This window comes from Eschscholzia californica, unplaced genomic scaffold, assembly GCF_041429995.1.
Source record: "Eschscholzia californica isolate CP2 unplaced genomic scaffold, dmEscCali1.0.p SCAF_1, whole genome shotgun sequence".
Taxonomy (NCBI): Eukaryota; Viridiplantae; Streptophyta; class Magnoliopsida; order Ranunculales; family Papaveraceae; genus Eschscholzia; species Eschscholzia californica.
This window is the reverse complement of record NW_028238198.1, coordinates 36,560,869-36,579,140: the sequence shown is the minus strand read 5'-3', so window position 1 is coordinate 36,579,140 and position 18,272 is coordinate 36,560,869. Positions and strand designations below refer to the sequence as shown.

At 37.7% G+C, this 18,272-nt stretch overlaps 3 protein-coding genes across 3 annotated transcripts; 1 reads left to right on the top strand and 2 right to left on the bottom strand.

Annotated features, from left to right (window-relative positions):
- Positions 1–87: 87 nt before the first annotated feature.
- On the top strand, positions 88–2,281 carry LOC147566482 (microsomal glutathione s-transferase). The gene is made up of 4 exons (XM_086652983.1): positions 88–480; positions 589–664; positions 765–937; positions 1,973–2,281. The coding sequence occupies exons 1-4, from the start codon at positions 362–364 to the stop codon at positions 2,046–2,048; spliced, it is 444 nt and encodes a 147-aa protein (XP_086509109.1). The 5' UTR covers positions 88–361; the 3' UTR covers positions 2,049–2,281.
- Positions 2,282–3,425: 1,144 nt separating this feature from the next.
- On the bottom strand, positions 3,426–5,149 carry LOC147566481 (AAA-ATPase At3g28510-like). Its single transcript, XM_086652982.1, has one exon. It carries the CDS (start codon positions 5,001–5,003, stop codon positions 3,519–3,521), a length of 1,485 nt encoding a protein of 494 aa, XP_086509108.1. The 5' UTR covers positions 5,004–5,149; the 3' UTR covers positions 3,426–3,518.
- Positions 5,150–5,622: 473 nt separating this feature from the next.
- On the bottom strand, positions 5,623–10,165 carry LOC147566480 (zinc finger CCCH domain-containing protein 32-like). Its single transcript, XM_086652981.1, has 3 exons — positions 9,607–10,165; positions 8,180–8,290; positions 5,623–7,919 (listed from the first exon to the last, which is right to left on the bottom strand). Exons 1-3 carry the CDS (start codon positions 9,721–9,723, stop codon positions 5,934–5,936), a joined length of 2,214 nt encoding a protein of 737 aa, XP_086509107.1. The 5' UTR covers positions 9,724–10,165; the 3' UTR covers positions 5,623–5,933.
- Between the last annotated feature and the right edge of the window lie 8,107 nt (positions 10,166–18,272).

Genomic DNA, 18,272 nt, shown 5'->3' with positions numbered 1-18,272 from the left:
AAGTACAACATTGAATGTGGGCAAAAAAAAGACGGGGCGCCTTACATGCACCCACTGTTTTATTCTTGTTGTGCTTCCACACAAGCAATAGCTACTAGAATGATCCACTGGCCAATACCATGTGAACTTAACAAGAGAGAGAGAAAGTCAATGCGAATGATGAGGTAACACCTGACGTCGGATCTTGCTCGACACGTCTACCTTCTTCTCTCTCTAGTCTATATATGAAGATGGGAGATTCATGGATTATCAAACGAACAGCTGACTTGTTCTATTCCTCTGAAATTACCTTCCTTTCTTTCATTATCGATTTGATTCAGATCTGATTCTTATTACAGAAAACCAAACACACATACAAACAATGGTAGGAGGAGTTGAATCAATACTACCCAAGGAGTATGGTTATGTAGTCCTTGTTCTTGTTCTTTATGCCTTCCTCAATCTCTGGATGTCCTTTCAAGTTGGCAAAGCTCGCAAGAAGTAACTAATCTCTTTTACTCTCTCTAGTTTCTCTCTCTACTTTCTCTCTCTAAGTAGTAATAGTAGTAACTAGTAAGTATATGACACTTAACAATTAGAGAAATTCAGGTACAAGGTGTTTTACCCAACCCTCTATGCATTAGAATCTGAAAACAAAGATGCCAAACTCTTCAATTGTGTTCAGGTACGAATTTTCAGTGACTAATTTGGGTTTTAATTTGTGGGTGTTTTTGGTGAAAATTTTGTTTGATGATTTTAGGGTTTTTTGTTGTTGAAAAATGCAGAGAGGGCATCAGAATTCATTAGAAATGATGCCTGTATTTTTCGTTATGCTACTACTGGGAGGGCTTCAACATCCATGTATATCAACTGGTCTTGGCCTTGTTTACAATCTGGGTCGTTATTTCTACTTCAAAGGTTATTCCACTGGTGATCCCCAAAACCGTTTGAAGCTTGGGTATGTAGTATTCATTTCTCATTAAACCCTAATTTTCTCTTTCATTCCTAGTGAGTACTAGTTTAATTAATATGGGGTTATTACAAGGCATTAACTCAACACGAAGATACATTAAGATTCATGAATTTATTAAGTACTGTAAGCCCTTAAAAGTTATATATCAGCCTGTTACAAGGCCCCCATCCTGACGAGCCTAAAGCCCATACAATTTCCACTTCCCACCTATTCGGATTCGGGACCTCCGAGTTGCAGACTGGGTTTCCAACCACTGCTCTGATAGGTGGTGGTGACCTACAAAACTTTTCTAATTTCTTCAAATGTTTCACTATACCTTGTGACTGAATTTCGAGATATAGCTACTAATCTTTTTCCGTAAAGAATGTTAAAATGTTGAAACGATCAACATGGGAATTGGACTATGTAACTTCTTAATGAAAGAATGTTATCACAACACATTATAGAAACAAAAAGTTCCTACAAAGTTCCGGGATAGATCGTACCCTCGACCTCTTATAAATATCCTAAACTCTTGACCATTGTGCTACAACTTAAATCATGCTATGAATTTGTTTAGAATATAATTTATCTTTTGAAATCGACATAAAAAATCAGAAACATAAGGTCCTTCAATACGTTGGGGTCCAAAACGACGGCTTTGGTTGTTTTGGGTCCGGGCCGGTTTGATTTTATGTCTTATTCATGAAAACTATCTATAAAAGTAATTAGATAAAATAGCTTCGACCTTGTCAACCGATAATGAGCAAAGTGAGGAATCCTCTTTTTGACTATGACTCTCCCACCCCAGTCTGTTGTTTATGTTAATTCAAAAGTAGTTGCTTCAGCTTCAGCCTGCTTACTTCACTCTTCATCTTTAGGTTATATACGGATTCATTTATAGATTAGAGCCTTTTTAAGTTTCTGATTTGTCTCTTTGATTATTTCCTTCATATGATTGTTGAGTAATTGGAGAATTCTTATAACTGATTCATCCGTTTGCTCATGTTTTTTGCATTGTTTTTCTATATATGTGTGCAGGGGATTCAGCTTTTTGGGATTGATGGGTCTCATGGTATGTACAATTTCGTTCGGGATAAACCTTTTGAGGGGATGATAAAGTTGGGAGAGTAAAATTGTTGCCTCCTGTACGTTCTTCATCTTCTTCTCGAGGTCCTTATAATAATCTCAAGTGTATGTGCGAAGAAGTCTGATTGATACTCTTTTAGTTATTTTTGTTTTAAGAACTTGACCTTGTATTTCTTTTTTTACTTTTTAGCTACATTTGTGTATTTACTTCTCGTTTTCTGTTCGAATAATAATATTAATAAATGTGGTCTTGTTTCTACAGCCTCTGTTTCGTGGGATAAATATACATATATATTACACGAATAAAAGGCCTCCTTAACCTTTTCGTTGAAGGGGATTAAAACGTGTTATACAATTGAACTAGTTTTAATGCGCCCTCGAGTCTGCCATATGCATATTGTAATCTCTCTGAATATCAATCCCAATTGAAGAAAGGCTCAAATAATGACGAAGTCCCAACGGTAGGATATAAGCTTGGCCTTCTCAATAATGCCAATGTGGTCGCAGAGGATGTCAGAGTTCGTGCCACACCAGCAGTCACGAGCACTGCTTGCCTCCTTCCCTCCCACAATGTTTGGTCTTCTGCGTCAAGTTGACATTTGTAGGCTTGGCTTCGTGCAGAAGCCAAGTTTCTACTATGAGTCGCTTCTCCCCTTCTCCACTCTCTCCAGTGGAGAAAGCCCTTCAAGTTTGCGGGCAAGCTTATGTTTACTCACAATCTCTTTGACAAATAGGTGGTCACTTAAGATTGAAAGCGTAATTGGATTATGTTGTGGGAAGCTTTTCCTAACACTACAAGCCGGAATTAGACCACTTTGCGCATATGGGTTTTTGGTTCAAGTAGTAGGTGGCTATTGAAATAAAGGAAAGCACCTGGCTATTATGACAATGCTAGTTGCGATCCTATCTCTGCAGCTTTCCCACCAGCAACAACAATGAAAAATAAGAGTTATGACATTCAATCTTGTATTTTTGTCAATCTCTTATTCTAGTCGCTCCCCTGCCGCTACGCTACCTTTTTATCACTTAGTTCTAGATGCCCGTCCCTTTCCCTTTGTTGGGCCGCCTTAAAGAGACCTGCGAAACGTTAGGCACGCAAGACAATCAGGAAAGGGAGACCTTCACTCTTAACTCTGTCGTCTATTGAACTTGCCACGAAGAACTGACAGATGCATTTTCTTCACTTAATTGTATTCCACATGTTTATCATTCTTAGGCTTATGGGACAGAAGTTGCAAAGAACTCAAGCAGTTAAAGCTGTACTAGACTTGTTGAAATCCCTTAGGCAATTCCTCCTCGTTGTCAGATTTTGACATTGGATCCATCCCAGATTTGGGGGCCTGATAGAAGGGCTGGACAACGACGGGGGCCATATTTTTCTAGTTGGTCACAGATCGGAGTGAAATTGGTTAAAAATCAATTTTATTAGGAAAACCATCTAAACTTATTCTAAAATTGTATATCGATTGGTTGGTTACAACAATAAATAATCAATTTCTCAGCTGGTAATTCGAACTAAAGAATCCTCATCTGAATTGTCGTCGCCTATCTCGATTGACAAATTTTTCACTTTCTCTTTTTCCTCAGCCTTCAATTCTGCATCCATATTTGCTTTCTCAAGAGCTTGAATTAAGTTTCTCAAGCAAACTTCAGGGTCATTATGGATTCTTTTAGGCATTAAATTCTCAGCAACATCAGCAGGAGTCATTTGAGTCTTATTCAACAATGACTGAATAGTCTCAAACAAGTAATGTGATTCAATATCTAAGTAGTTCTTGGCTAATATCTTGAATCCTTCAAATCCACAGTATGACATTTCAATATGTTTATCCATTCTACCTCTTCGAATCAGAGCCGGGTCTAGTTTTTCTATATGGTTTGTCGTAAACACGAAAATTCTCTCCCCACTACAAGATGACCATAACCCATCGATAAAATTCAGTAGCCCGGACAGAGTTACCTTACTATTCTTGTCTTCATTCTTCTGTTCATTGACTAAGTCTTTATCTTCGTCGTTTTTCTCGTCTATCTTGTTTCTTTGCCCTGTTAAATCAAGAGAACAATCAATGTCCTCTATAACAATAATGGATTTCTTGGAAGTTTCATTCAAGATTGTTCTTAGCTCACTATTGTCCCTAACTGCTGTTAATTCAAGATCATAGATATCATAGTTTAGAAGATTAGCCATGGCAGCAATCATACTAGACTTGCCCGTTCCGGGGGGACCATATAAGAGGTACCCACGCTTCCAAGGCTTACCGATCTTCGCATAATAATCTTTCCCGGTACTAAAAGTTATAAGATCATCGATAATTTCGTCCTTCATTATAGGATCCATTGCCAAGTGATCAAAAGTTAAAGGATGATCAAATACTACATCACTCCACATTGTCTTCTTTGAATCATAACTATAGTACCCTGGGCTATTAGAGTAGAGCTTCTTCTTCCTATTTTTCCCTCTAATTGCTTTCCCTTCTCGGATGACATAATCTAAGTACAACCCGGTGATAATTTCTCGGTGTCGATGGTGAAATTGAAGGGTCAACTCACGTCTTTCACTCGAGACAGGGTGTGAAGGAAGCGGTTGAGTTTCGACAGTAGTCTTATTCAAAGACCACCATATTTTAACTCCATGAAATTCATCAAGCATTTCTTCATAGACATTCATAGTAAGAGCAAGACTCTTACTATCTTTACTCTTTTGAGCCTTTAATCGCTTACCCACTTTGGATGTTTTTGGACTAAGATAAGCTTCAACAGCCGTGTAAGCTTTGCTTAGTTTGAGGTGTGATTCGCCTGTCATGAATTCATCGAAACTTATCTCGATATAAGGATTTGCAAATGACGTAACTCTTCGAAAGTATATTGTTAAGAAGTCGTAGAGACGATGAGGGATGAATTGTTGAATGATAGTATAAACAAACATAATACTACCCATTAATGTTCCTAATCCCATCCAAATCTCCGCAAACCTCGAAGCCATCTCTTAATTCTAGAATTATGTCTTACGGATTAGACTATGAGAAAAAAAAAACATTGATCATATGAAATAGGTAGGAGTTTATATTCAGATCTAAGGAAACCTTAGATGGGGTAGTTGAGATGTAATATATTGACTTTTTAATCTTGCACAACAAGTATAGAGAAAGTTCAAAGAAGTACAATGTGCCTTGAATACTTCTTTAATCAAACTTATCTTTCAACACCTTGAAAATTCCAATAGATATTTTGTCTTAAGCATATTTCCTTTGGAGGAGGCCACGTCGAAGTATATTATTGACACTTTTCAAATCCAATTTTAATGTTATGGATCTAAGGGTCATAGATTTGTAGAAAGATAATTCTATTTTATTATCGAACTTTTTTTCCAAGCCTAAATCCCACTTGAAATACTTAGGAGTTAAGTTAGACTCGGTGAAGACGAGGAAGAGTTTGACTTTCTTTTCTTAATCCAAAGACTAGAAAAGATGATAAACGATGAATTTCGTCTTCATCAGATCACATAACCCTGTAATTTTGAAAAAAATTTGCAAAGATAGCTTAAGAAAGAATTAGGAAGCAAATACAGAAAATCTAGGGTTTAACTAGAGAAGAGAAGGGTATTATCTGCCAACAGGCATGGCACAGAAAGATACTATCATTCAATCAGTCTTAAATACAGACAAAAGGAATTCTCCCATTAATACAGGAAAAAAAAAGGTTTCCTACTCTTACCAGGAAAATCATCATCTAATACCTTTCTCATCAGAATACCTCACTATGAACTATTAATTTGTTTTGAACTATTAATATATAGCCGGAGATCGCTAAATGTCATCCATCCTCTTTACTTAATCATGTAAATAGAAAAGCAGCAATCAATCTAGTCCGATTTCTCTCTATCCATTTTCTTATCCTATTTCCCTCCGTCTCCTCAAGAGAACATTTTACCAATTTTCTTGGCGAAGTCATCTCCGTCTTCATCATCGTCGGAGAACTCATCTTCTGCTTCTTCTATATTAGTGTAATCTTCCTCTGCCTTCAAATCATCTCCACCACCCTCGACAAGCTCATAGTCAGATTCTCCATCTCTCTGATCAAGGGATTCAAATTCTTGTTGTTCCAACTTCTCAGTCACCATCTCAGCTTCTTCCTGGAGTTCACTTTCTTTCTGCACAGAGTAAGTTCCATGTGTTACTACATCGCCTTCAGCAGATATCAGACCTTCCTCTTCTTCCACTTCTTCTCTACTGATTTGAGCTTCTTCAATATTGGAGCCAAACACCACCTCATTCTGTTTCTCTGCAACTTCACTTGTTCTTGGTCTAATTAGACGGGGTTCACCCTTCCTTCTCTGGTTGAGTTCCTCTTCGTCGCCAAAAACAGTGTCGTCTACCGAACCCATGGTTCCTGCTTCTCTTTTCCTCTTGAGAATCAAATTTAGAGGCTTTGGGCCCTCAAACGAGTAAGAACCTTCTGATTCTTGATAATTCACCAGTTTTCTAGTCTCTGTGTTTTTATGGCTATTCTCATCAACCTTTGACCCTTTTAGCTCTGCTAGACTTTTCGGACCAGAAAAACTTAATGTGTAGTTATCTGCCTCATTTTTCTTGATTGGTGGTTTCCTGAGATTTCTGCCCTCAGTGCTGAAATCTTCAAACGTTCTTTGTTTTATTCTATCGGGAAGCCTTCCCTGGTATGAGGATGTCGGTAACCTGCCTGGTGGTGATAGTCTGCCTCGGACCCTCTCCCTGTTTAATTCCCTCTCCTGATGAAAATCATTGCCGTGATCTGGTGAAGATCTCCTCGGTAGTTTTATTCTACCTTGTAGGCGATTGCTGAGTTGGGAGACCTCACGAGGAACTGACCTATGTGAGTCCCTGCGAGAATGATCACGCTCTCTATGATCCCGGGCAATAGGGTCAAAATCATCCCTCCTGGACAATATACCACGAGGACCAGGACTAATGGCTGACCGCGAACCATTAACTTTCCGGTGCTTAAGCCGATACCTGAGATCGGATGCATCTACCTGATCGGTGGGGCTTTCAGCTCTTGAGTATTCCCTTCTTTCGAGCAAAACTTTACTCTCCGAGGTTCTTTCAGATGAAGGCCTTCGCAGGTTTTGAACATGATTATCATGCACCCATTCGTACGAGTCATACACACGAGATTGATTGTAAGTTTCTTGGTCAAATTTATCCGAAGAATTATAATCAGAGGATCTCTTGTGCCCAATGTTATTTGCAGCATTCACATGTCTTCCTTCGCGACTTGCCACTCTCCCATACTCGTCCTCATTTTGGTAGTTGTCAGACCCCCAGAGGTCATTTTCTACAAGAACATCAAAACCAGGAGAGGATTCTGTCAAGTACTCGCCTTGTTCCCTCCTATTTGGAAAGCTGGCATAATTCGATGGATAAGCTTGGCGAGAACGGTGAGTCCTACTAACAGAATCTCCACTGGTTACTGGAGGAAGATTTGTTGGTTTGTACCTTGGAATGACATCGTTGACTCTCTTATCCGCCATTCCGTTTCTTGACAGTGAATTTTCAGGTTTACCAGGTACTTTCGCTGCAGATTGTTCTTGTACTGGCTTAATAATGTTTCCTTGATGTATATTCTGCTGCTGAGTACTACACCTTTGAAGGCTCATTGTAGGCTTCTTGGGCATCTGAGGTTGACTAACAAATATGGGCACTTTTGTTGCAGGAGATTGAGATACAGAATTACCGAAAGATAGTTGTTCATGAATGAAGGGACATAGATCACCCTTTAAGCAATTCCCGTTCTGGAAGTAATAACAAGGAGTAGCTTGTTTGTGGGAGTTCACTTGTTTAGCCATGGTAGAAGCAGGATTTTGAGCTGCGGCCAATTGCTTTGGACCTAGTGCTGGAGTCCCCGACAGTCCATCAAGCGGCTGAAAATGTAGTAATAGGATATTAGCAAAATCTCACTATACGAAGAATATCAAGACGATATAGAAACAGCATAGAAGAATAAAAGATTTTCTACCATAACAAGAACAACGATATCAAAGATCACAATAATATACATTATCAGATCTCCTATATTCCTTCAAACCTCCAAATAGCTTGTGGATGAAATACTAGGCAAAAGTTATTGGCAAAGAGAATATATTTGTACATGCTATAGGGAAAAGAAACAAATTAAGCTTACCGGATGTCGGAATGAACACTTCAGATTCAAGCAATTGCCATTCATCCAGTACCAGCAATCTCGGGGATTCATTCTAGCATTTTCACTGTGGCGGTAATCGCATTCACTTCCCTACAAGGCATAAAATGAAATTTAGGCCTCTAAGATACACTCCGATGTTACTAATTACTCCAAAATAAACAATAACTTCTTTTACGCGATCTATTGCTAACAGTACATAAGCAATTCAAAAGAACTTTCCTACAGAGTATATAACAAGATCTTGCGAGATAATTAGCTTCTAAAACTATAACAGTTATTGTCCCTGCTACTGTGCTTTAAATTATAGAAAGACAATCAAAATTCAAAACCACTTTCTTAATCTATAAAAAGACATTCAAAATCACTTCATACTTAGGTGCAATACCAAAAGAATAGGGCTCAAGAATGAACTAATGGGAAGCATACATATACAAACAGAAAGTTAGGAGGATTTTTGCTACTATCACCAAAAGGTTACAAGCCAGGGACAATCAATATCTCGAATATAATAAGATAACAATAGAAGTTGTTGAATGGAAAGAAACATTGAAAGTAGAAAAAAGTTATTCCTGGGGCCCCTTTTGCAATTTCCAAATCAGTTAATTATTTACCGAAACCACCGTTACTGCTTTCAATAACTACGTCTCTAAAGTTCATAACATCAAGCGCAATTAGTGAATTGAATAAATAGAAACAACGTGGTGGTTGGTAAAGTCCATTTGGAAGATAATACGACATACAAGCTTCTAATTTCAGAATACGACAAAAATTTCGTGTTTAGCTATATAAGCCCTAAAGAGTAAACAATTTTCTCCACTAAATAGTAATTGTACTTCCGCAAGCAGTTAAAAGTGGCGACTAGTTTGAAGCTGAGCAAGATGAGATCCAACAAATTTCTCTACAAGGAAAGAAGCGTATTAAATCTTACAAAATTGTAGCAGATCACAATTTTGGGGGAAAATAAAGGTATGTTTTGCTCATGAAGTTCTCCACTATATAGTAGAATTATTTTTTCACTTAGACAATGTGGTTTATACTTTATAGATAACAAGGCAATCCCTTTACTTTAGGTCAGAATTCTTAATCCAAAACCCATCAAAGATGGAGTTTTTATCAACAATTTCTAGCCCTAATCACGAATATCCAACTATTCATCTGCAGTTACTTAGGTTTATTGATTGATTCATCTAATTCCACTTTAATTGCCTCCGCAAACAAACCCATGCAATCAATCAAAAATCGTTAATAAATTTCCAATAAGAAGAAAGGTAACTGTAGATAAAACCCTAGTTCCTAAATTAGGGCAGCAACGTATTTAGAGTTGTTCGATTGAAACCCTAATTCCAAAAAAAAAAAACGTCATGGAAATAAGATCGGAGAAACGTATCAGTCAGAAAAAGGATTACCTTTTTGCAAGTCAAAGGAGAAGCAAGGAAATAAACGCAATCGGTGTTGCGCTTAGAGGTCTCATCTTCTGGCTTTGATGTTTGTGAATTGATCGAATTTTGAATTACAGCTTTCATGGCTTCTCCGCAAGACAAAATTGTGACAGAGATAAATAGATAGTACAGAAATTTAGTTGCAGAATCGTCAGCCCTAGCTAGAGAGATAATTAGGGCAAAGAGAATGAAAAGAGAGATCTAATCTGAGCTAAAATAGGTGAGGTGAAAGATGAAGTCACGTGATGAGAGAGAGAGAGAGAGATACTCCAGAATCCAGATAGTATGAGTACTTGTTTTTCTGACTGTATCTTTTTCAGTAACAAAAAGACTTGTAAACTAGGAGATCTTAAACCCACTTCTTCTTTCTATTATAGGATCTTTCTTTTTTGCACCTTTGGGTTTTTTGTTGGTTGCTTTCTTTGGAAACAAATTAAGCCCAAAAATTTGGCAACCCTTTTGTGAAAACAAAAAAAAAGATTTAGGAAACAAAGATTTAGGTGTCATTTGGGAACCAAAAGTATAAGTACTTTTTTATTGTAGTAGAAGTTCTTTTGTTTTAAAAAAGTAAAAAATTATCAAAAGTATATTTACTTAGTCAAAAAGTTATTTTGGCAAAGTAATTTACTTTTCTATTTTTTTTTTTTTGTCACAAAGATACTTGATTTTAATTGAATTAATATATAATTTTCATGATTATTCTTTTCGAGGAGGTGGTGGTGATATTGGTGGTGGTGGTGGTGATGGTAGTGGAATCTTAGAGGTATGGAGGTATGGAGGTATGGTGATGAAAGTGTGAGGGTGATTGTGATGTGATTGAGGTGTGGTGATGGTTGAGGTATGGTGGTGGTGGAGGTACAGCGGTGGTGGTGGAGGTACAGTGGTGGAGGTATGGTGGGGGCGGTGGTGGAGGTACGATGTTGGTGGCGGTGGTGTGGTCGTGGTGGAAGTATGATGGTGATGGTCGGTGCCAACGCCCTTTAATTGGTTTTTCTTCGGATCTTTATTTGAATTACTCTCTCTAATCTTTTCCTTTCTCTGTATCTGAAAAAAGAATTTCCTTCGCTAGAACCCCCATCATCTTAGATGAAGGGAATGCTGTCAGGTGAAGCTCCGACCCGTGTGGTGGGGCGCGGGGTTGTGCGCCGACACCGAACCCACCACAAGGGGCCTATTCTTTTATTATACAAAAATATTTTACGTATGTTACACATTTTTTTTATGAAAAGATATGTTATACGTAACTAATAATGAACACCGGAGAGATAGATAAAAGAGTTTTAGTAGCTTAGTTAGTAAGTACTAAATAGTGTGTATTACCCACGTTTGTCAAGGATTCAAACCCCTTAGGTGCATTTAAAATTTTCTTTTGCAAAAGGAGACCTCAACTCTACATGCATGTTAGGATTTTTGTTGAATATTCATGTATGTTAGCTCAATTTTTAAATCTCCACTGTATTTACGTTTATCGATTTTTGGTTTTACTCAGGGGCTTCAAACCTTCGTTTATCAAGCTTCGTGGAGTCGTTTTCTTGTTAATTCGTAAATCAAGCTTCGTTTAGTCGGGAATAATGGCTAGTCGTGCCTTTAAATAACTTGATTCTCTTTTGTGTGGGTGTTTGCTCAGATTTATCTTCTTCACTAGATTTATTTTGTCTTTCTTCAGTTTCTATTCAGCAGACCTAACACAAGCTATATAGTTTTTCTTCTTCACTAGATCTATTTTGTTTTTCTTTAGTTTCTATAAATCAGATCTAACACAAGCTATATAATTTTTTTGACGGATTATAGATCAACCATACTTTTTGCACTTATTCGACTATTACTACTAAGAATCCATGATCTCTAGTTTCTCTGTCTCCGGTGCCAATGTAGAGAACGGTGGAATTCCAGCAACAACACACGTGTCCGGCAGCATGATCCCATATTACTATTTGCTGACACGTGTTATTTTCCTCTTTATACAGGTGGTGGGCTTTTTACTTTTGTTGGGCTTTTTCCATAACTTTGGGCCAAAATACTTCTTGAGCCGGAACAAATTAGCTTATTTTGTCGGCACGCCCTTTGACCCAGGGGAACTAAAAAGGATTTGGTTCTTATCTGCTTTGGGTAAACCTTTTGATCCCGGTAAACTACAATTGACTCGTTCAGAAACGAGTAAGGTCCCTTCTATTTCATTTAGCTTTGTTATTTCGGTCTCAACTTTGACATCATTTTTCTCCAGTCTTGGTTCTCGGCTTCACCAATCACCCTTTGCAGCTCGACTGCAGTTTCTAACTGGCTTTGCTAAGTCTTTTGCCTTGGGCTTCGCCAGCAACCCTAATTTTCAGGTGTCCAATTATAATCTTTATCGGTTGTGGTGGGATATGATTTCTCTATCGAGAAAATACTGGGGCTAACCTTGGAATCTCCAGGTTCCGCTTTACAGAACTCTCATGACTTTGTTAAAGTTTTGATTTTCTGTTTCCATCTTGTTCTTTTGGTGTAGTTCGAACTTTTTTTGGTTTTGAAGTGGTGGTCTTTGTTGGATCAGATAGTAGACAGCTGCTCTGACATAGTAATGTCTTGTTCTTCAAAGTATCTCTCTTTTCCTCTTACTACGGAGAAGGATTCCGCTGTCGAAGACACAGAATGGAGGAAACTGGTTTAAATTTGATTGTAATTTTCGTTTCTCCATGTCTGTATTATCTCTTTCAAGTGTTGCAATCATGCTACTTTCATAAATAATATCACGATTACCCTTTTTTAAAAAAATGAAATTAGGGAAGTTTTATTTGAGATAATATTAGGTCGATCATAGAGAAACGTTATTCATTGAGTTTGAATTCATCAATGCTTTAATACGACTTTTACATAAATTATTAAATCTTCGTCAACTACTTCCTGTGTAATTTTTGTTTTTTATAAATCGTATTTTCACTACAAAAAGAACCTGGTTGAAATTTGGCACCGGATCAGCTACCACCCCGTCGAAAATATCATGTAATGTTTTGTCAGAAATCCTAAAACCCTCGTGAACCCCTTGGTTAAGGATTTAGTATCCTAAGAGGAAAGGGGTTCCAGCTAAGGGAATCCTTCCTTCACCACAACGGTGAAGACAAAGAGAGTTAAAGTTTTAGAGGGAGAGATTTAGACCATCTCCAGTGCAAAACTCGAAAAAAAACTCAATCAATCCTATTTGTCAAGTTTCAAATGAAATTTTCTGTCTTACGTGGCTAAACTGAGTTTCTTTAAACTTTGGCCAGCGCTTTGGGGAAATCAGAATATTTTCCGGGGTGTAAAGACTTGGTCAAAAATTGGTTAACTTTAGTTGACCTGTATATTTTCTATTTGTTGGGGAAAAAAAATTTTGTTGACCATTTCTTCTCCATTCCGACAAAGATCGCCGTAAACTGCCATTGCCAGCGACTTCAGCTTTCTTTTTCTTCAAATCATTCTCTCTCATCTCTACTTTCCCGACCACCACTGTCATCATTTACCTCTCTCTCTCTCTCGTTTTTGTCTCTCTATATCCCTCATTGTATTCCCCTTTCTCTATCGCTCTTCCTCTCTCCACTGCATCTCTCTCACTTTTGCTCATATCTCCCAAACTTCGCGGTCGGGAGTCCACGAAATGCTTCGTGGTCGATGGGCCACCAGATGTACACTCTACATCTCGTGGTCGCCCAACCACGAAAACTTTGTGGCTGGGTCGACCACGAAATGTTTCGTGGTCGACCAGGCACGAAACCCTCCTCGAGGTCTGGTTCCAGCGAAGGGAATGCTTCACTTTGCCGGAACTGTATGCAAAAGAGAGAAAGAGATATAGGTTGGGAGAAAGAGAGATAAAATATAGGTTGTGAGAGACAGGTAGAAGGATAAACAGTGAGAAAGGTTAATAGATAGTGAAGAGAGAATTAGAGAGAGTGAGTGAGAGAGAGAGAGAGATAGATGGAATGTGAGAGGAGAGAGCCAGAGAGAAAGAGAAAGGGAGCAACAGAAAAGAGATAGATGGGAGGAAGAACAAATAAGTGAAAATGGTGGTGGTGGCGGTGGTGGTGGTGGCCAGAATTGAAGAAGAAGAAATGTTTTGTTTCCCCTTAAATTTTTTTCCCCGAAAAATCTCCAAAATTTCACATCTTTCCTTTAAAATTTTCCACCCGGAAAAATATTCTGATTTCCTCAAAGCGCTGGCCTAAACTTTCATGTCTTTGATAGAGATCTCAAAAAGAACTCTACTTAATACAAGTCATTCATTGATTCAACAAAAATAAATTAAAGATGATAGAAAGCTTCCTATTGGTTTAAAATATAAAGTGGGTTGACGAAAAAAATTAAGATACCCAAAAGAAAACTCAAATGTTGAGATTCTTCTTGAGACATGTCAACATTAACTAATGTCACATCATTTTGAGATTCAAATAGAGTGTTGCATATGTAACTTTTTTTTAAAAACTCAAAAAATGTTAGGTGGCTAAAGTTTTTCAAATGAATTCTCGTATAGGAGATGATCCAGAGAGTGAGGGAGAAAAGACAAAAAAAAGTTTTTGATATAAGGACACAACTTTATGGTAGTGGGACATTTAAAAATGTCGCGCTTTAAGATTTTACTAGGTTCCCACCGCGTCCTACGGACACCCGAAGCAACGAGAGAACATGCGCATATTTTTACAACAATTGAGTTTTCTTTTGAGTGTCTCAACATTTATATTTGTATCTCAATTGGTCCACATCATCATTTTCTTTTAAGTTAAAATTACCTCCACCACCACCCATACCTCCACCACAATCATCACCGCTGCCACCATCATACCTCTACCACCACCATCATCGAACCTCAACCACCACCACACCCCATAACCATATCTTCATAGCACCACCACTACCGCCACTACTTCAGATACGAGAGTAATCGTGGAAATCATAAACAAATTCAATTAAAATCAAGTATCTCTATGAGAAAGAAAAATAAAATTATCAAAAGTAAATTGAGTTACCAAACTAACTTTTTGACTTTTTTACTTATAAGTAACATATTTGCCAAATATACTTTTGAAACTTTTTTACTTTTTTACAGCAAAAGAACTTCTCCTACAAATAAAATGACTTCTACTTGTGGTTGCCAAACGACACCTAAATCTAGAGTAAATGTTGAGTTTTTTTAGTGTTGCATTGGAGAAGTATTTTGAATTGAGGATCTCAATAACGTCAACTATGAAAGAGAATCTCAATTCATACTTGACACATTGGATTAATTGAGTTTTTGTTGAGTGTTGCATTGGAGATACTCTAAGAGCAACTCCAATGTGGGGGGGGGGGGGGGGGGGGGGCTCCCAAATTTGTTTATGAACAAATTTACTAACTTCATCATTGAAAAGTTAGTAACTTCATCACTGAAAAGTTAGTAAATACTTGCAACCGTAGCCTGTTTCTTAGAGCTCCATGAGATAAGACTAGATCCGAGAAAAACACAAAACCCTCCTGTTAACTTTCTCGAATCAGGACATCCAACCCAATCCGAGTCAGAATAAGCAGAAAGCATGGATAAATCTCCTGATGATATCCTAATGCCTGATCCAACATAACCCTTTAAGTATCTTAATATTTTCTTAACAATAACCAAGTGTTTTTCTGTTGGTTTATGCATGAATTGGGCTGTGTAATTCACTGCAAATGAGATGTCTGGTCGAGTTAAGGTGAGGTACTGAAGAGCACCAACTAAGCTTCTGTATTCAGTAGGACTTGAAAGTTCAACACCATCTGAAATGGAGATTCTTTGGCCACTTGGGACAGGTAACTTTGATGGCTTGGAATCCAGTAATGAGGCTTTCTGTAGTAGTTGCAGTGTATACTTCTTTTGAGTTAATATCATGCTTTTGTTGTTGAGATCAGAGGAGACTTCTATACCCAAAAAATAAGATAAAGACCCTAAGTCTTTCATCTTGAAAGCAACACTAAGATCAGTAATAAGTTGTGTGATCATAGAAGTAGAGCTCCCTGTGAGGATTATATCATCTACATATAGTAGAAGAACTATCATGTCCATATTAGAATGAAACACAAACATGGAGTGATCTGTTTTGCTCTTCTTAAAGCCATACTGAAAGAGAAAGGTAGCAAACCTATTGAACCAAGCCCTAGGAGCTTGTTTAACACCATAGAGAGCCTTGTGTAAATGGCAGACATAATCCTCCTTTTCTTTGTCAATAAACCCTGGAGGTTGGATCATATAAACATTTTCTTCTAAAACTCCATGAAGAAAGGCATTTGATACATCTAACTGTTTGATGTACCAAGATTTAGTGACTGCTATAGTAAGAATAAGCCTAATAGTACTTGCCTTCACTACAGGGCTGAAAGTTTCTGCAAAATCAACACCCTCTTGTTGATGAAAACCTTTGGCCACCAATCATGCCTTGTACCTTTCAATAGTACCATCACTCTTTTGCTTTAACTTGTAGACCCACTTGCAACCCAACACATTCATTTTACTGTCATAGGGAACAAGAGACCAAGTCTTGTTCTGTTGTAAGGCTAAGAACTCATCATTCATAGCTTTGCACCACTCAATATTCTTTGCTGCCTCTTTATAAGTGGATGGTTCAGTGGGTAAGTGCAAGATTGATAGATAGGCTACATTTAATGTGTGAGGTGAGGAAAAATGAGTCACAAAATCAGAGGGTAATTGTTTTGATTTGATTATACCATTCCTGCCTCTAGTGATGATTTGTTCAGTATTTAGTTGCCCTTGTGAGATAGTTGGTGTACTAGCTGAAGAGTTAGGTGTCCCTATCTCATGAGTAGGTAGCTCCCTAGAATCAGAATTAGCTGGTGGGCTAGGTACTATATTAGATGAACCTAATTCTTGGTTTGAGGGTTGTTCAGTAGTTAGAGGTGGTAATGGTAGTGAAATAAATGGCTCAATATTCTGATCACACCTAGATTGTTGCTTAGAGATGTTGGTGAATGGAAAATGACCTTCATCAAAAGTGACATGTCTGGAAATATATAGTATTTTTGTGATAAAGTCATAGCACCTATAACCCTTGTGCTCACTGCTATATCCCAAAAAGATACATTGAACACTCTTGGGACTGAGTTTATCCTTTCTAAGATCACCTAGATGAGGATAGCAATCACACCCAAATATTCTAAGACTTGAATAATCAGGTGTCATATGAAAAAGTGCTTCAAAAGGTGATATACCATGAAGTGTGGTTATGGGTAGTCTGTTAATGATATAGACAGCAGTATTGAAAGCATCAAACCACAAATATTTTGGTAAAGAACAATGGAAGGAAAGAGTATTACCCAATTCTGTGATATGTCTGTGTTTTCTTTCTGCTTTCCCATTGGAGTCCAAAAAGGACATGAATTCCCCTTTTTGTAGTTCAGGAGCACCATCAGATTGGAAATAGACAATCTTTACCTTGAGAAGGTTTTCATTTGTGGATTTGAAGTGTTGAAAACATTTTACACTATCAGATCTGATTTTCATAGCATAAATCCAGCTATATCTACTGAAATCATCTAGAAATAAGATGTAATACTTGGCACCATTTGGAGTGGTGGTAGGGGCTGGTCCCCAAATATCACAATGCACCAAATGTAAAGGAGTATTGGTGGTGCTGCTGGAGGTAGAGAAAGGTAAACATTTGTTTTTTCCTAATTCACATGACTTGCAAAAATTCTTAGTACTTGTTGTGGATAGCACTATTTTATGTTCCTTGCTTAATTGACTTAGAACACCATGATGAGAATGACCTAGCCTAGCATGCCAGGTATCATATGATAGTGCAGTCTGAGTTAGATTAGCTGACTCAGACTTATCTGAATAGAAGTTTTGTTGCACTTCAATAGGATAGAGATTGTTTTTGACTGGCCCCTCAGCTAAAATCCTTTTAGACCATATGTTTTTTATACTATAGCCCCATGGCATGAACTCAACAGAGACTGAGTTATCTTTTGTGAACTTTGAAATAGAAAGTAAATTTCTTTTCAAATTTGGAACACATAGGACCTTATTTAAGTCAAAAACACATGTAGAAGTGGAGAGCTTAGAAGTACCTGTGCTCTCAATTGGTAGAAATTTACCACTTCCAACCATAACAGCCTCTGACCCTTTATAATTTTGAGGAGAAATAAGATTCTCAGCAGCATAAGTCATATGACTACTTGCTCCTGTGTCAGCCAACCAAGCTTTGTCCTTAGAGATCGACAGATCTGACTGAGAACTTACTACATAGCATGTATCTGACTGAGAATCTAAGTCTAGATCAAAATTCTCACAATCCAGAAAAATTTCTTCAGAGTTAGCACATTCTATTGTTGTGTGACATTCTTGGAATACATCTTCATCATCACTATGTCCATAATTGAACACCATAGCATTGTTGCATTCAAGGAGAGGTTCCTCCTCATAAGGAAAAGACATGGAATCTTTGGAATTTGGATCAATAACATGATCTTGTGATGATAATTGCTCTTCAGTGTGATACCCAGTTTGAGATTTGTTTGGCTTGTATCTGAAATAGCTGACCCCTGCTGAATGACCCCATCTCTTGCAAATGCCACAAGGAACAGAGGTAAAATCAAAGTCTTATGCCCTATTATTCCTGTTTTGATTACTTTGTGATACATTAGCAGAATTATCC

Bases quoted from the DNA above. Each gene is read 5' to 3' on its own strand.
- LOC147566480 (XM_086652981.1), bottom strand. From the start codon at position 9,723: ATGAAAGCTGTAATTCAAAATTCGATCAATTCACAAACATCAAAGCCA. The intron at 8,291-9,606 runs GTAATCCTTTTT...TATGCCTTGTAG, and splicing joins CTCCTTTGACTTGCAAAAAG to GGAAGTGAATGCGATTACCG. The intron at 7,920-8,179 runs GTAAGCTTAATT...CTACATTTTCAG, and splicing joins AGTGTTCATTCCGACATCCG to CCGCTTGATGGACTGTCGGG.
- LOC147566482 (XM_086652983.1), top strand. From the start codon at position 362: ATGGTAGGAGGAGTTGAATCAATACTACCCAAGGAGTATGGTTATGTA. The intron at 665-764 runs GTACGAATTTTC...TGAAAAATGCAG, and splicing joins AACTCTTCAATTGTGTTCAG to AGAGGGCATCAGAATTCATT. The intron at 938-1,972 runs GTATGTAGTATT...ATATGTGTGCAG, and splicing joins CAAAACCGTTTGAAGCTTGG to GGGATTCAGCTTTTTGGGAT.
- LOC147566481 (XM_086652982.1), bottom strand. From the start codon at position 5,003: ATGGCTTCGAGGTTTGCGGAGATTTGGATGGGATTAGGAACATTAATG.